Source organism: Tauraco erythrolophus, chromosome 9, assembly GCF_009769465.1.
Source record: "Tauraco erythrolophus isolate bTauEry1 chromosome 9, bTauEry1.pri, whole genome shotgun sequence".
NCBI classification, from domain to species: domain Eukaryota; kingdom Metazoa; phylum Chordata; class Aves; order Musophagiformes; family Musophagidae; genus Tauraco; species Tauraco erythrolophus.
In genome coordinates, this window is record NC_141473.1 from 14,027,974 (window position 1) to 14,043,945 (window position 15,972).

The 15,972-nt window shown below is 40.6% G+C and overlaps 1 protein-coding gene across 1 annotated transcript in view; it reads left to right on the plus strand.

Moving 5' to 3' along the window:
* STN1 (STN1 subunit of CST complex) overlaps positions 1–14,894 on the plus strand; it is a 44,311-nt gene extending 29,417 nt beyond the window's left edge. Inside the window, exons 5-10 of the mRNA XM_086616737.1 lie at positions 216–377; positions 1,702–1,813; positions 2,580–2,742; positions 9,747–9,869; positions 10,482–10,554; positions 14,642–14,894. Of these exons, the coding sequence (XP_086472863.1) occupies positions 216–377; positions 1,702–1,813; positions 2,580–2,742; positions 9,747–9,869; positions 10,482–10,554; positions 14,642–14,799 (791 nt within the window). The 3' untranslated portion in view covers positions 14,800–14,894. The remainder of the gene's footprint in view (positions 1–215; positions 378–1,701; positions 1,814–2,579; positions 2,743–9,746; positions 9,870–10,481; positions 10,555–14,641) is intronic.
* Positions 14,895–15,972: the final 1,078 nt, after the last annotated feature.

Below are 15,972 nucleotides of genomic sequence, written 5' to 3' on the forward strand. Positions count from 1 at the left end.
CCTTTTACACTTTTCCCAGCTGAACTATTTAAATAAATATAATACTGTAAACTAACCTTATCACCCAAAAGTGTTGCTACTCAGATCACATGGTGCCTAGGACCTTACCACTTTTTTAGTAACATGACTCCTGTAATGCTTAGGTGTTTAGATGAATGCAAAAGGACAGTCCTGTTGACCTTAATGCCCGATCTCCTTTCCCCTACTTCTTACAGGTCATCCAAGCACACCCAGCAGTCTTACTGTGCTTGAACAGATGAAGAAACTCCAAGAAATGGTGAGCCAGAAAACTAAGCTGGAGATTGGGGATGTTGTCAGGGTCAGAGGTCACATCCGAACCTACAGGCAACAAAGAGAAATTCAGGCTTCATGTTTTTGTGAGTGTTATGGGTCTGTGACATATGTAACTTAATTGCCTGAGTTCGTGAGAAGATGTAAGCTGCATTATTCATTGAATAATTTCCACTTATTTTCTGGCATCTCATTTTTCTAAAGAGACTTTAATCTATGTCTTGATTTCAATTTTAGCAGTGTAAGGTTTGAAAACACACTACTTAATGTGTGGGATTAGATTGTCTGTAAATGAGACGTTCCTGGAAAATCTGTAAAAGATGACTAGCATGCATACAAGAATGCTATGCAGGTACTGTGGTTGGCTATCTGAGAGTCATGTGCTCTTCAGTTTTCTTTATGTTGAAGTAGAACAACTAAAGCCCATTGGAAGGCAGTTGGTGACTTTTACGTCACACTTCATCAAGAGCGTTAGCTGCTTTGGAGAAACAGTTGCTGTTTGTCACAGCCTGTATAATCCATTCCTTGGGCAGACAGCAGTGCGTGGGCACATTGTACCACTGAAATCCAGGTTCTCCTAAACTCTCTGGCTCTGCAGAATGACTGGGAAGTGTTCTTCATCTTCAGTCACTCAGGTACAGACCTGTAGGCAGGTGCTACTGGTCAGATACATCTGGCTGCTCTTGGGGCAGGAGGATTCTGCAGTCCAGTCTTTACTCCCTAGGAGTTTCCAGTTACATAATTTCTTCTCTCCGCTGTGTTTGTGCTGTTGTGTAAGAGTTGTTTTTCCCTAGTGAAATCTGTCAGAGACAATACTGGAATGATTCCTTTGGTGAGGGGAAGCCCGTCTTTTAAAAACCCTATGTAGCTCAGATAAAAAGTCTTGATTTTTCAGCTCTAGCTAAAATCTGAGAGGGAATTCAATCCTTCTTTCTGGACAGAAGATTTGTGAATATATAACCCATTCAAGGGCTGGTAATAATACTATTGTTTCATTAAAGGAAAGCCGTGGACTTCAAATACCCTCTAAATTGCTTTCACTTTGGCCCAAATAAAACTCCTTACTATGTGTTAACTTCATCTAATGGATAAAGACTGATGAAAGGTAAAATGGAGATCATAAATTCTGGTTAAATAAATTGTCAGACAGAAGCATAATCTGCAATGCACCACAACAGGTCATTTACCTCCTTGTAAACTGTAAAAGCAGGAGTGGCCTTTGTGTCTTTGTGTGGTTGTGGTTTGGGGTTTTTTTTTGTTTGTTTGTTTTTTAATAAAAACAACAGTGAACAAAATTTGCCAAGTTAATACTGGCAAACGATGCTCTGTTGTGCTGCCTCAGGTATACTTGCTTAAAAGATTGATATGGAAGTCCTGGCCAAGCATGTGTGTTCTTTTTTGCTGCTCCAGATAAAGTGGATGATCCTGTGTGTGATGTTCAGATCTCAAGAATGCTGGAGCTCCCCTGTCTCTATAGAGAGGTTTATGATAAACCTTTCCAAGGCCTCAAGGAGGGAGAGAGGTAAATGCAGTATCCAGACCGGTCTTGGGGCGAAGCGTGAAATTTTATTATTGTTTATTTGTTATTGTAATAACTGTGGAGAAAAACAGAACGGGGCCTGACTGTGGTTTAGACTCTGCACAAGCATACAGTAGCAGCCTGCATTTCGCCCAAATAATTGATGATCTGTGCAGATGAGATACCTGTCCATAATCTGAGAAAAGAAATATAATGCTGAACCAAAGTGAATAATAGGAAGGTAGTAAAATACCATAAAATACAGACTTCTTGCATCTATTAAAAAAAGCTGGGGTTTTGAGCAAGATTTGGGGGTGAGGTCAACAGATGAGATGGAGAAGTGTCCTTGCCTGATTTTATGTGTAAGGATAAGGAGCTGTTCCACTGAAATGCTCTCAACTTCTGCTGCCCTTGTCATCATCAAATCACAAATCCTTAATAAACGGAGTCAAACACCCGTTCCTGTAATCGGTTTAAGGGTGGCTGGATGCTTATTGGCAGGTCTGATGCATGTAGTGAGGTTCCAGAGACTGCAGGTCTTAAAATTGCAACACTGTTACAGCAAATGATTGAAGAAGGACAGTTGGAGGTTTATTATATATAAAAATGGCCTGTTTCAATTAAAGGTTTAAACTTAGATTCTTTAAGGTCAGTAAAACACCTCTTGACCTTGGAAAACCAGTCTATCAGACTAACTGTAGGTAATTGTTCTAAAAAAATGTTAGTAGTATATTTCTTGCCTTTTGACATGTTCTCTGTATGCTCGTAGTGGCCTGGAGAGTCAGAATTTCTCAATCAATATGCTGCATGAGAAAGTGAAAAGCTTTCTATTAGAAAACAAAATTCAGACCTTTTACCAACAGGAGTTGGAAACAATTGATACTCTGGTGTCACTGGCTGGTGAGCACCTACCCAGTCCCAGCTGTCAAGAGGTGAGTATCTAACAGTTTCAAGTTTTTAGTGGGGGAAATAATACCATGTACTTGTTTTTTTCTTTAAGCATAAACAACTAGATGAGAGTCTGGTGCCTTCAGAGGATTCAAAAGCCAGAAGTGTTTTAGCTTTATGCATGAATTATTTACAGAGCTTGAGGGAACCTTGTCACCTGAGACACATAAAAGTAGACCGAAGAAAGCCGTATGAGAAAATTCTGTTTTTAAGGGTAATCTTGTATTAGGGCTGAGTAACCTTACAGTCTGCAACAGGCACTGACTTACCTACATCTGTAAATAGTGGCAGTATCAGAAAAGGAGATCCCCTTGAAGTGCTTGAACTGTTTGGGACAAATGTTTGAGATTCTGAATTTGATCAGGAGAAGGGAGCACAGAATCTTTGTCTTGTTTCTCATTTAAAGCTCAATATATTAATATAGATGGTCAATATATTAGTATGGATGCTCAATATATTAATATAGATGTAGCTTTCAAGAGCAGATTATGAGTGGATTAGCAGTGCTCCCTGTTACATATTTCTCTTGTTGGAAATCCCTAGTTGTGAAAGGCCATGATTGAAAGGATCAGAAGGTGGGATTTAATTGAAATCAGTTTACATTCCGCTGTGTGTAACCAAGCTGTTAAGAAACTTTCCAGTGAGATAGTGCGCTCTTAACCAACTGCAGAAATGGGAAATAGAACAAAAAACATTTTGTAAAATGGCTTTATATTACTCTGTTTTATTTGGATGAATTACAAACCAGATTCTCAACTGAAGTGGTGAATTTCTGCAGAAGTAACAGAGTTATGGCTTTTACCGTGTTACCAATGGCAACTGAAACTGTTAAACTAGAGCGTTGTGACTCATTTGTTTACTTTTTGGTTTTCTGTAGAGAAACAAATCCATAGCAGTCATTTTTACTGCCTGATTCTGATATGCACTGTAAAGTTAAGTGTGATGTTATGTTAACATCTGAGGTTTGTTTAATTCTTAAAAAAAAAAAAAAACAAACAACCACAACAAAACACAGTCCCTTTTAGATGAGGTTAAATAATAATGAAAAGCTCTGTTCTTGTTGGTGGTCTTGAACTGCCTCTGATAGTTGCTTCATGATAGCTGTTTCTTTTATTTTTATTAAAGGCATTTTTGTTGTTTGCTTTAGAGCAAGCATGGATAGAAACAATAACAGGAGCTACTCTCATTTTTGACAGAAAAGTTTGATACTAGAATATCCAACATGGAACAGGGTATTTTTCTAAACTAGCTGGAACAGTATTAATAAAGTTCCCAAACACTTTACATTAAAGGAAGTAGTGGTCATTGTGACTAATACTGGAAACTTCCATCTTTGAAATTTAAGCATTTATAGAAAGATCAAGATGAATAACTTGCAAAGCCATTTAAAGTAGGAACTAGTGTAGAACAAACATAGAAAGGCACAAAAAAACCAAACCAACAAAACCAATGTAGCATCATCATTGTTAGCAGTCATGAGGAGCTATCATATGATTAATAGTTGCTCCTGACCCTGATGCAAGGATGTGACTATATGTCCTAGGAATTTGGGCACACAGATGCTTATTTAGAAATTACAGTTCTCCCTGGTGCCCTTTGGTATTAATTCCTTGCAAAGAGGCTTATATCTCTTTACATAAGAAAGAACCTGCAGTTGTCAAGTGACCTGCATGCCTTCAGAGGAGTGCCTAGTAATGCTCTGGAAATGCATTTCCTTGTTCCTCTGCTCTGTCTCTGGAAAGTGTCACTTCTCGTAATTGGCAGAGAGTCAAATACTCAGTTTGATCCACAAAAATAAGTGTGATAGATCTGATTTCTGTCCCTCTTTCTTACTTTTCCCCTCTTTGGTCTTCTGTTTTGCATCTCCCTCAAACTAAATGAGGAAATGTTCATGTGGAATGATGTTATTTCGTGCCTGCTTGGCAAGGCAGGAGCTAGATGAGTGGACCGAACTAATTAGGCCACACCACAATATACACACTTGTTCGCTTCTTGCACTTTTTCTGGATGTGGAAGGATGAGTTATTTGGTTGTATAACTTTTTTTTTTTAAAAAAATAAACCCTGATTCCGTTGTTCTGGAGCACAGTTGCTGTTAAACTCTTTTCTTGCCCCTCTCTTCCTTTCCCTGTGATCCTAGGAGCTGTGATACACTCCCTTTGTCTCTTTCCCAATTTTTGAAGTACTTGCATAGTGTTCATGACAGTGGGAGAGTACCTCCCGATGGAGTATTTCCTTCAGGGAGGTGGTGAGCTGCTCTGGAGTCACTGTCAGTGGAGCAGAGCAGGGGTGAAGATGGAAGGAGGTAGCTGGGATAGCTTGAGGTAGGCAGCTTTTCTCTGTTCCTTTTCAGCATTACTGTACCTGAGCCCCATCCACATCCCATACATGTCCTACAACACCTAGTTCCAGTCCTGGTGGCTCCCCAGTCTTTTGGCCCTCCAGAATAAATTCCCCTCTAGCAGATGCACATCATAGAACTCAAATCGTGTCCTCTGCTCAGACACATAGCAGGGAACTTTTAATTTTATAGTCTACAGAAGATAGGTAAGAGAATTGGAAGGCTTGGTGTTTTTTTAAATAATTAAAAATTAATAAATCTGTTACAACTTCTAAAACTAGTGGAGCTTTATTTCATATAACCAGTGCCCCCTCTATCCGTAAGCTGTAGCCTTTCCCTTATCCCATAAAACAGATGACTTTTGAGACTGAGGGGATGGATACCACAAGAAAGGCTACAAGCAAAAACCAGAAAAAGTAGTCTTGTGCTCAGAGAACTTAGAGTGTAGTTGCTGGACTTCGGCAATTATGTTTGGCAAAAGGACAAGCCTTTGGTTTGGTTTAGGTTTTTTTTTACAGAAAACTACATGTGAATTTGATCCATCCAGTTTCTCAACTGGAATAAATACAACTTGCAACCAGCTCGTCTTGATTAACCATTTTTATGCACTTCTTCCATGCATAAGCTCTAGTGTGTGCTATTTCAGTATTACCATTCCAGCTTGTGTATGTCCCAGCTAGGACACATAACTTGGGCTGTGCTTTTCAGACTCCACTATTTGTACTTCTCTTGGCTTGAATATTATCTCAAGGTCAGCAAAGACAAGTAGTTAAGGCAGGGAGTTTTACAGTGTTGTTCATACTTACTGTACATACCCTGTACATTGTACTGTAGGTACAGCATAGTGCATTACACATTCTTGATACTTTGATACTATGTGCTTGTCTTCCTGCCTCTTGAGGAAGCTTCACTGCTTCTTTAAGTATGTATATTGCAAAGCTTATTATAGGACTTCAGGACTGACATGTCCAGAATCACTATTACTAAAATTGTCACCTGTCTAAGCCAAGGATTAAATACTGCATGAGAAATTGCAAAGGACAGTTCTGTGAGTAGAATCACGTGTGTGGTTATACCAGGAAACTTTTAACACCATCAGGGTGTGTTGTGATTCATAATGAGCCAAAGGTTACATACTTTCAGTGTTTTGAACAGACAGACTAATTCCTGTACCACTTCATTCTTTGACCTATTATTGATTGTACAGAGAGTTTGTCTTGTTTTAAAGATCTGAGAAAAACTGGTTGCACAGCAGCAGCCCACTAAGCTGTGTGAGACTCATCAGTTGGGATGTATTGATTAAAATATCAACTTAATTCTGGAGACATGGATTCTTCTGTTGGTTTTGCTACAAAGTCCTTGGCTGGCCTAGGGAGGGATGGTAGTGATGGTAAAATTGTGTGGGAAACGTGTTTTGCAAAAGTGATGAATGGTTTTTTGGTGCTCATTTATTTGAAAAGGACCTGATCTGGGAGATGGGAGAGCCCCTGCTGTCCGCACTTCAGAGAACCTGAAATTGTGCACCTTGAAACTAAGGCATACTGAAGGGGGGCACTTTGCAAAATGAGGTGTGAACATTGTGAGAGGTAAATTCAAAATCCAGATTCAAATCTTGCTGGTGCTTTGGATCAGCAGTTAAACCACTTGATAACTGCATTTCTCAGATGAAAAGCTTTGTAAAAGTAAAGTGATGGCTAATAAGCTGTGACTCAGAAGGAGCTACGTTAACAGCTACAATATATCTTTATAACTGTTGAAATGCAAGCATTTTTCAATCTCCTCCTGAAATAGAAACAGGGATGTGAAATCACATAGAATTTCATGGTCCTAGATTTATTCTCTCTGTGTATAGCCCCATGTGCAGTTTCCTGTAGATTTCTGCTTGATAGACTAAATCACGAGCTTAGGTGTCCATTGGCTCTGAGGAGGGATGCAAGTCCACAGGAAATGAGGGCCTGGTTTGGCATAAAGGAAAGCGATAAGGTGTTGGAAAGAGATACTATTGACTTACGAATTTCCAAGATGAGAAGCTGGAGATATTTTGGGTGGACCAAAAGAACATATTAAGTAATTTTAGATTGTGTTCTCAATGAAACTCGGTTGTTGTTTACTTGGAGGGATGGAGAGGAGGAAGCATATTCTAGTGCACACTAGGAAAAAAACCCACAAACTTTTCCTGTAATTTCAGGATAACATTAAAGCCTCTGAAGAGGGTTGGAGCCCTCATTTGTTATTTGAGAATAGTCCTTCTGCTGTGGAGCCCCTTCCCTTGGACTCGGCAGCATGTGTGAGAGGGTGCTGATATGTAGCAGCTGCTTACTTATTTCTCGCTCCTAAGCCTCCCTCTGCCTTCGCTCTGTCGATCCCTTGCCTTGCATTCTTAGTGATTCTCTTTCAGAATCCATCCAGGCTGAGCTGTGTGTCAGTTCACACAGAGTCTGTTTTTAATTATGTCCCTTTTCTGACGGGATCTCAGTGTTAAGCCAAACTGAATAATTATCGTGCTTCTTTGGAGATATTTTATATCTATCTAAAAATAGATATTTTTATCTATTTTTTTTTTCTCCCCAAATGTTTGCTTTCACATTAAAAATTGATCAGAGTCTTGATATGGTTGCTTTGCTAGCAGTTTCTTAGATTCTTGAGGACTTATTGCTGCCTTTGAGTGAGAGGCAGTTTCTTCATTTTAACATATGGCCATGAGAATGTGCTTTTCCATGAGAAAATACTCACTTTTCACTTAACCGTTCCTGCTACGTTTTATGTTTGTTTCTTCAGTTCATCAGAAGAGGCGTGATGGAGAGAAATATGATAGTGCTATTAATGCTGTGACTGGAATAGTGACCAGATGCATGGTCAAGTTTGGAGCTAGAAGGAGTATCTGTTGTTATCCAAACTGATACAGCTGTGGTGGACAGGGGGACAGACAAACGTTCAGTCACTGAAGTCCCTCAGTCTGGAACAGGAGAAAACTGAACTGAGAATAATAGCCATTGTTCTATGTTAATTATCTTGAACTATTAGGCAATTATTTTTGACTGTTTATTTGAGAGGAAAAAGATAGATAGCTTTTGTGGGACAGAGAGAGAGATGTGATTATGGCCTGTTGAAGTATTGAGGATTAGCTGGAGGAAGGGGATGGAGAAACTTGTGATGCATGCTAACGCTAATATCCCTACTGGATCTCTGAATTATTCCCAGTTAGGCACTTCAGCTTCCAGGCTTAGAAGCAGTCAGGATTTCACTTGAGATTTGCAAATGGATTGAGTGAATGTTTTGTGAAAAGATATTCTTCCATTGCTAACGTGGTGTCTAAGTCACATATTTGTGTGAATTCATTCTGGTGCATGGTGCTATTTCACTCCCAAGGCTTGTGTGAGTGAAGTAGAGTATGTGAAGTCTGTTACTTTCGTTCAGGACAGGATGGGAGCATTTATGGTGATGGCTGAAGAAATGCCTTGGCAAATCTTGCTTTGGTTGCCCTGGTGGGGTGTGGTTCTAGTTATCACATGTTGGTTTGTGGGAAGCAGCTTAGCTCTGTTCTCAAAGAAAACCACAGGGAGCACAGTGTGCTCCCAACAAATGAGGAAGCAACAATTGGGGAATTGAAGCAGTCTGTGTAGATAAATGGGAGGTTGAAGGACATAGCAGGACAGATAGAGATGGAGAAGAGTAAGTCATGGCCTTGCTCTTATCTACCCATACTTCCTCCTCTCCACAACTGATTTCTTCATTTCCTTCCACTTCCTTAGCTGCCATTCCACTGTCTTAGCTCTGTTCTATTTCCAAACAAACCCTGCTTTTCCCTGATTTTTTTTTTTTTTTTTTTTAATCCCCTTCCTTCCTTCCTAATCTGTTAGATGTGTCCCAAACACAGAACCCTTTGTTCTAAATAACCTCCTCAGTTATGGACTTCCAGGCACATTGTTCTTCAAGAGAGACTCGTTTCCCACCTGCCCTCAAAACTGAATCCTTTGTTCCCTTATCTCAAATACGTGTCTTGCATGCTCTTTATCCTTTCATTTCATTAGGCTGTGGAGAAACTCGAGAGAGAGATGATTATGAATGAGTGTAAATCACCAGAGTGTGTAAAAATAATCTGGAAATGAAGGGAATGAGAAACAAGTACTGTTCTTGCCGGTTTCCTCCTTTTCCTTGGATGCTACCTCAGTTTCAAATTGGGAGATGGGAATCCAATCCCCAGCACCTGGATTGCTCCCGAGTATCACCTTACAAAGCACTGCTCCCCCTATCTTCCTACCTACCCTTATTGCTAGGAGAACTCTGAATATGAGCAAAGCTTGATTAGCTAAAGTCAGGTGTTCTGCAAGCATCACAAGCCTGTTCTAAAAGAGAGTTGTCAGTACATAAACAAATAGCTGCAAAATACAAAGAAGGCAGTTAGGAGATTGTGCTACTCTTAAGGAAGCATAAGCTTCTGGTGTGTGTTTGTGGGTTTTTTTAAAGCTCAGGGATGTTGGTTATCTCACACATAACAGATATGTTTTGTGCATTACTAAGTGAAGAAAAATGTGTAACAAAATCACCTGAAGTCCTCTTGCTCTTGTAAGCATCTGGAGCTTTTGCTGGTTATTTTAGTTGAGCTGAGATGTCTCACCATCTGCTTCATTCCTTTCTTCCCATCTAGGTGAAGTCAAAAAATGACTCCAGTTCCAAGAGGATTCACAGTGTTTTTAAGGAAGCTATAAAGATGCTACAAGAAAAAGGGGTGGTTTTCCAGAAACCTAGTAGCTCCAAGGACTTATACCATGTAAGGAACTGAGCTGTGGTTGCAAACAAGTTCGGGGATATGACTTCCATAGCCAGTAGAAACAGTAGAAATATTTCAGAAGTAGTAGAAGTGTTTTCGAAAGGGAAGCTGGACATCCAAGTGTTGTGTATTTACTCAAAATACTTATCTGCAGCTTACTTCACTGTTGCTTTTACCTCTGTATCACCTACTGAGTTGTTCTTTTTGTAGCTCAGCACCAGACTTGAGCACTGCTGCTGTTCCAAGCGCAGTCTGTGTTCACGGGGTTGCCAAACTGTGCACTCATGCAGCTGAGCACACTGAAGCCTGGGACAGTTCTCTTTATCAAAGAGGGTTGAAACTTGGTGTTCTACCGAATCGGTTGCCCTCCTTTGGGTTGAACTCTGGTATATCATGTTCTTCACCTAACTCATAGATGCTGCTAATGGTACTAAAAATAATAACTGAAGATTTAACATTCATTATTAGCCTCGGAGGCAGTATATAATGCAGACTGTAGTTATGAGAGTGTTAGTTTAGAATACACCATGGCCTTGGATTGCTTTTCAACAGCTATGCCATCTACTTTTAAATAGAATGCTATAAATTACCAGTTTCTTCTGTTTTCTCCAGGTGACTGACCATGATAAGGAGCTGCTTAAAGTGACCCTTGATGTGATTAAAGAAGACTGTCGAAAACCCAGGCGTAAGTACCAGTGTGATCAGGGCACTGATGAGCTGATGCTGATACGTTGATGACAGTATCTCCTCCTGCTGTTCGATTAGATACGTTTCTTGTCCTTACCCTTGAACTCTCAGCTAAGTTGCTGATGTAACCAATTGGTATAGCTAAAAGCAGGAGTGCAAGAGCAGAGAAAGGACAGGTGTGCCCAGAAGGAAGCAAACCTCTCAGATCTGAAATAAGCAGCCATTATCTTAGATCTATATCTTTTGAGAATAGACTTTGGGAGGAACCAAATGTAGTGAAGTTAGGTCGGCACCTAGCAGTTGTTGCTTTGTGTTCTGGATAAGTAGCAAATCTTGCTAGTTCAGTGTCTACGGGAGAGCTGACACACAAGTGACCATACGGAAAGGTGAAATCTCCACCTCCATTAAGTCAACGGTAAAATTTACTTAGTCAGTAGGATATTCTCTGTAGATTTTAAGCTCAGGTGGAGCTCAGGTGGTTGTTCTTTGCAGGTAGGAATTTCAGTCTAACAAAATCCACTTCTTTTCAGATAATTTATCTCATAAGGCTTCTGAGCTATCCCTGTCCCTCAAGCCTATTGTGTCTTATTGCCATAGAGATAGCTTGTGCTTGACCTGAATGTCTGCTAATTACACAGGTACATTGCTACAGAGTTTCTTTCAATTCATTGAGCAGAATGTGTCAGCAGGTATCACTTGCTGCTGGAGTGCAGCTATTTGTGGGGTAGAGTGCACTTGAGTACAGAATAAATGAGTGACTAGAACATAAGGCATATAATCTTAAATTGCTCATATTGTTATACTATCATAACTATAACAGTGCTTGTAGGACCTGGTATATGATGGTTATCCTGCAGTGAAAACGGCTAAGTGAAGTGGCATTATTTTTGAATTTTCAACTGGCTACCTTAAGCAGTGGAACAATTGTAGACAGGGTTTGTAAGTAGAGCTAAAAGTTCTGTATCTTTGGGGGATGGAGGGAGTAGATGTTACTGCACGTCCAGGTGAAGATGAGCTCATTGGCCTGAGGCTGTTTCAGTGCAAGAAGTTACCATATCACATTGTTTTATTGTCTTTTATCCAATTAACAAATACAAACATCTTCTCTGTAAGAGTCAAATCATTCCTCTGCCCATTTTATACATCAGCTAGTTCTCCTGGGAACCTGTTTTTTTGGTTTTTTTTTTTTTTAAATAATTATGCCACTATAAAGGCCAGAACCTGTATATAGTTGACACAGGGCGCTGAGCAACTACCTGGTGTTTAACTACCCTCTTGTGCATTATCACACTGTAAAGTACTCTGTGCTCTATGAGAGGTTGGGAAGTTCTTTCTCCCAGTCAGGAGCAGAAATCAGCAGAGAGACACTTGTAGATCAGTCACAGAAAAGACACTGAAAAGTCCTGAGTCCTCAAAGCCGCTATTTCCACACTGAGTAGGTTAAAAATAGCAACCACTTTACAGATCTTGTTCTTGAAGCTTTCCACCTACTTAGCTTCCTGTTGTAAAGAGGACAATTTCCAGGTCAGTGTGTCTCTGCTAGTTTTCAGAAGGACCGTTTCAATGTTCTAGTCACTGGTAATAGAAGATTTTGAGGAGGAAAGCCAAGAAGCTTCAATCAAAACCAACAGGGTACTGCGGATATTTTATTGTCACGGAACAATGCGAGAGCACAGAGTTCTATGTAACTGTTGGACCCCCTCTGCTGGTGGGATGGCACTGGCCACCCGCTTGGCCTTAAGTAGCAAGCAGGCTCGGAGTGAGAAAATAAGAACGTGGCAGTACCTCAAGGGCTTTTGCTTGTTTGTTGCAAGAAATTCCTACTCGGTTTCCTTCAAAAGTAATATTAATCTTCCATGACAGGAAGACTGATTTATGATAAACGAAACTCTTCTCTCCAGTGAGTTACTTCTTTGCCAGTTTTCAAGGCAACGCCTCACCCCATTGCTTTAGTTGTGACGCATTGTCAAGGCCCAACCCAGCTGCCTGGAACTATTGTACAAATAAAAAAATCCTCAGCGTGCCTAGTCAGAGCTCCACAAACCCTGATCTGTAATATGCCTACACGACAATCCCAGTCCTTGGCTCCAATTGTAATTTTAAACAGCCTGATCTTAAATGCCCTCATGTGAGGCCACTGTGGGTCTCTCTAGAGGCTTGAGACAGCCAGAAAAGGATGACAGTACATTTTGATTCCATACTGTGCTGCAAAATGGTAGACAGTCCAGATTCTTTTTTGTTTGGTTGGTTTGGGTTCTTTTTTTTTTTTCTTTTTTTTTTTTTCTTATTTTTGACACATTTGCTCTGGGTTTAGGCTTAGATGAGGCTAATAGTAGAGAGGAAAAAAAGAACCTCTTGAAGTTAAATTTAATATGTCAAAATGGACCCTTTGTGAGATGTCCACAGTGGGCAAATGGTAGTTGTTCTATAACTCTGTCTTCTCTGATATTGGTAGTCAGGCAAGACAATTAATCACAGCCTGGCTTACCTTGGTTGGCAGACAAAAGCTAGAACCAGTATGTTGACGAAAGAGGCACAGCATCACTCTACTGTAAGGAGTGTATTCCCTCAAAGTCAGGTCATAGGCTAGGAGTGTTTCTGGGTTACTTAGTGATTGTGAACACCTGCAGCTACCCCAAAATGCCATTTTCTACCAGCATCTAGGAGGAAAGTATGTATTACACTGTTGAGTAACACTTGAGTCACTAATCTAATTCATCTAGACTTAAACTAAGTTCCTGTAGATCAGGGATGGGCACTTTGACCTTCTTATGACAAACCTATGACTAATGCAAAATGCAGCTCTCCACTTTGCAACAACACTCACTATGACCAGGTAGAGGCATTGTTCTGTACTCTGCACTGCACTTATTGGTCCTAGGGTGGTGGACTCATTTTTGGCTACCAGTCACAAAGGTCTTTAACCACACTGGATCACTGACTTACAAAGAAATATGTTTGGCTGAATCACAACCTGATAGGAATTAGGCTGAACTGTTTATTTACCAGTACTTAGCATTGCCTCCTATCTACCAGTGACTTTTCTCAGCAGCTTGTAAGGCAGTTCTGGGGCTCAGCCAATTCTAGAGTAGAGACTGGCAAAAATAAAATCAAATTTCTCAGCACCCTTATCAAGCTTACCTTACATCATGTGAGCTGAGGTGTCTGAGGAGGAGGAAAGCCATTTGTGCTGATGTGTTTCATTTATGCTAGGAGACAGAAATCTGTTGTGGACTTCAGCACTTGGAGAGACGGGGAGCTTGGAGCTTGCAGCACTGATGATTAGTGGGTTTACAGGGTCCTTTGGAGGAAATGTTGACTGGGACAACTGACCTTCAAACGATGGCTCCACCAGGTGCACAGTAGCTGCGTGTGATACTGCAGCCGTTAAGGACCTTTGTCTCTGGCTTGCCCTCTAGGAAGGGGGATTATTTTTACGTTTGTGTTCTCTTGTACATTTTCAGGTTCATTTCTCTTAAAAGAGATAAAATTTGATACGGAAGTTCTGTTATATTCTACTCCCATAATTGTCTGAGTAGCCTGAAGTGCAGGGATGTGAATGCATTGCTAGGTGAATGAAAGTTGCGCTGTAGCAGTTTTTCCACAAGATGCCAGCATTGGGCAAACAGTTACAGGTCCTGGCCACGAACCTTGCTTCTAGACTTTTTTGAAGTTGGGTGTCAGCAAAAGGATTTTCGTTTGGTTTCTTCTGCAGTTGCATAAACTGGATGGCTTGCATAGGTGGACAGTCAGGGTGCTCTTAAGTTATGAACCTCATCATCAGGTTATACAGAAAGAGCCCTGTATATTATATTAAAGTTTGCAAGACTGATTATCTTCCACCCTTTTACTCATTATGGCCCTGACACTTCCCAGAAAAGCCAGTTGATAATTGGAGAACAGTAGGCACAGACTGGATCTCTTCCCTCTGAATACATGCATCTCTGCTTCAGTACCTAGGGCATTCTTCCTCTCCAACAGCTGTGTTTTTTTTCCTGACTAATTTGGATAATAAGAGTTAAAAAGAGGCAGTTAGACTGAAGTCTTTCCTCCATGCCTGGCTGCATTTTCCTTTTTTTCCGCAGATGCTGAAAAAGGCTGTCATTTCCTTCATATCTTGAGCTGTGTTCAGCAGAGCTACAACCCTGTTCTGGCTGAAGCGGTGATGCACCGTGTCTTGGAACTGCTGGAGAGTAACAGTGATGTTGTCAGCACTATGGAAGGATATTATACGGCATTTTAAAGAGAGAAGATAAGATACATTCGTTCTGGTCCATTCAGGATAAAGAAGGGCAGAAGTAGAGGTTGAGTGACCCTGAAAAGCCGCTATTAGCTGGTATGATCTAGATGGGAAAAAAAAAAAAAAAGAGCATTCTGATTCTCTGAATGCTGTTTTTGTCCAGCTCCAGAGAAGTTGTCCAAATACTTGGTTTAATATTCTTTCTTAATCCCTCACTGTTCCTCGTGAAAGTCGTATCAAGCTGATTCTGAACATCCTAATACAGCAGGGGAGCTGGAAAAGAATCTGGGCTGTTTCCCTGCAGGAAGATGTGACATGGCCGTCCTCACATTTACATCCAGTGAACCCTAAAGAAAAGTCCCTGCTAACCAGCGTCGCTTACAGCAGTGGTCACATCAGGACTTGTTTTTTTGGCTTAAAGACTGATCTTGTGATCTTTCCATATGGTAATAGCTGTGGATCTTTCTTTTCATGTATACTTTGTGATAGCTAGAGAAAGGGCACACAAACAAACAATCAAAAGATTTGCCTGTCCCTTTTGACAGTGTTGGTGTACCCATGGCTGTAAATATGTATTCCTGAATGTGGACAGCTTTTCCACTACTAAAGCAGTCCTCACCTTTCTCTGAAAAGTTATATACAGGAATGGGGTCCTGCATCCCTTCCCCATCCTGCAGCCTTGTGCACTGCTTGTCAAGCATGTCTGGACTCCCCCGGCTACCATGTGCGCTGATGGTGCATGTTGTTGTGGATTCTGTTCAGACCAGAATTCTCAAAATCAGCCGCCATTTTCCTGTTTATTTTTAAATTGCTTCCTACAATGGAAGCAATGGTAAACTATAAATCAGATGCTTTGGAAAAGAAAATATAAAAGCTAGCAAGACCCAGTGTAATCTTCATGCTCACTGTTGCCTTTTGTGTGTTCTATTCCTGTCACCTTTGGCAAAAAATACTGTCCCTATCTGCTTGCAGAGAAACACAAAACATCGATGAAATAACATTGGCCTAAAGAAGGTTACCACGCAAGACTTTTGATCTGGAATAATCAGAACTCTGTTATGTGCCACAGTTGAAAGCTGGGAGCTATTCAGTATTATCCTTAGAGAGGGCTTGCTGCTGCAGGGGCTTGTCTATTTAATTAATCTGTTTAATTAATGGTGTGGAGGTGAGACATTT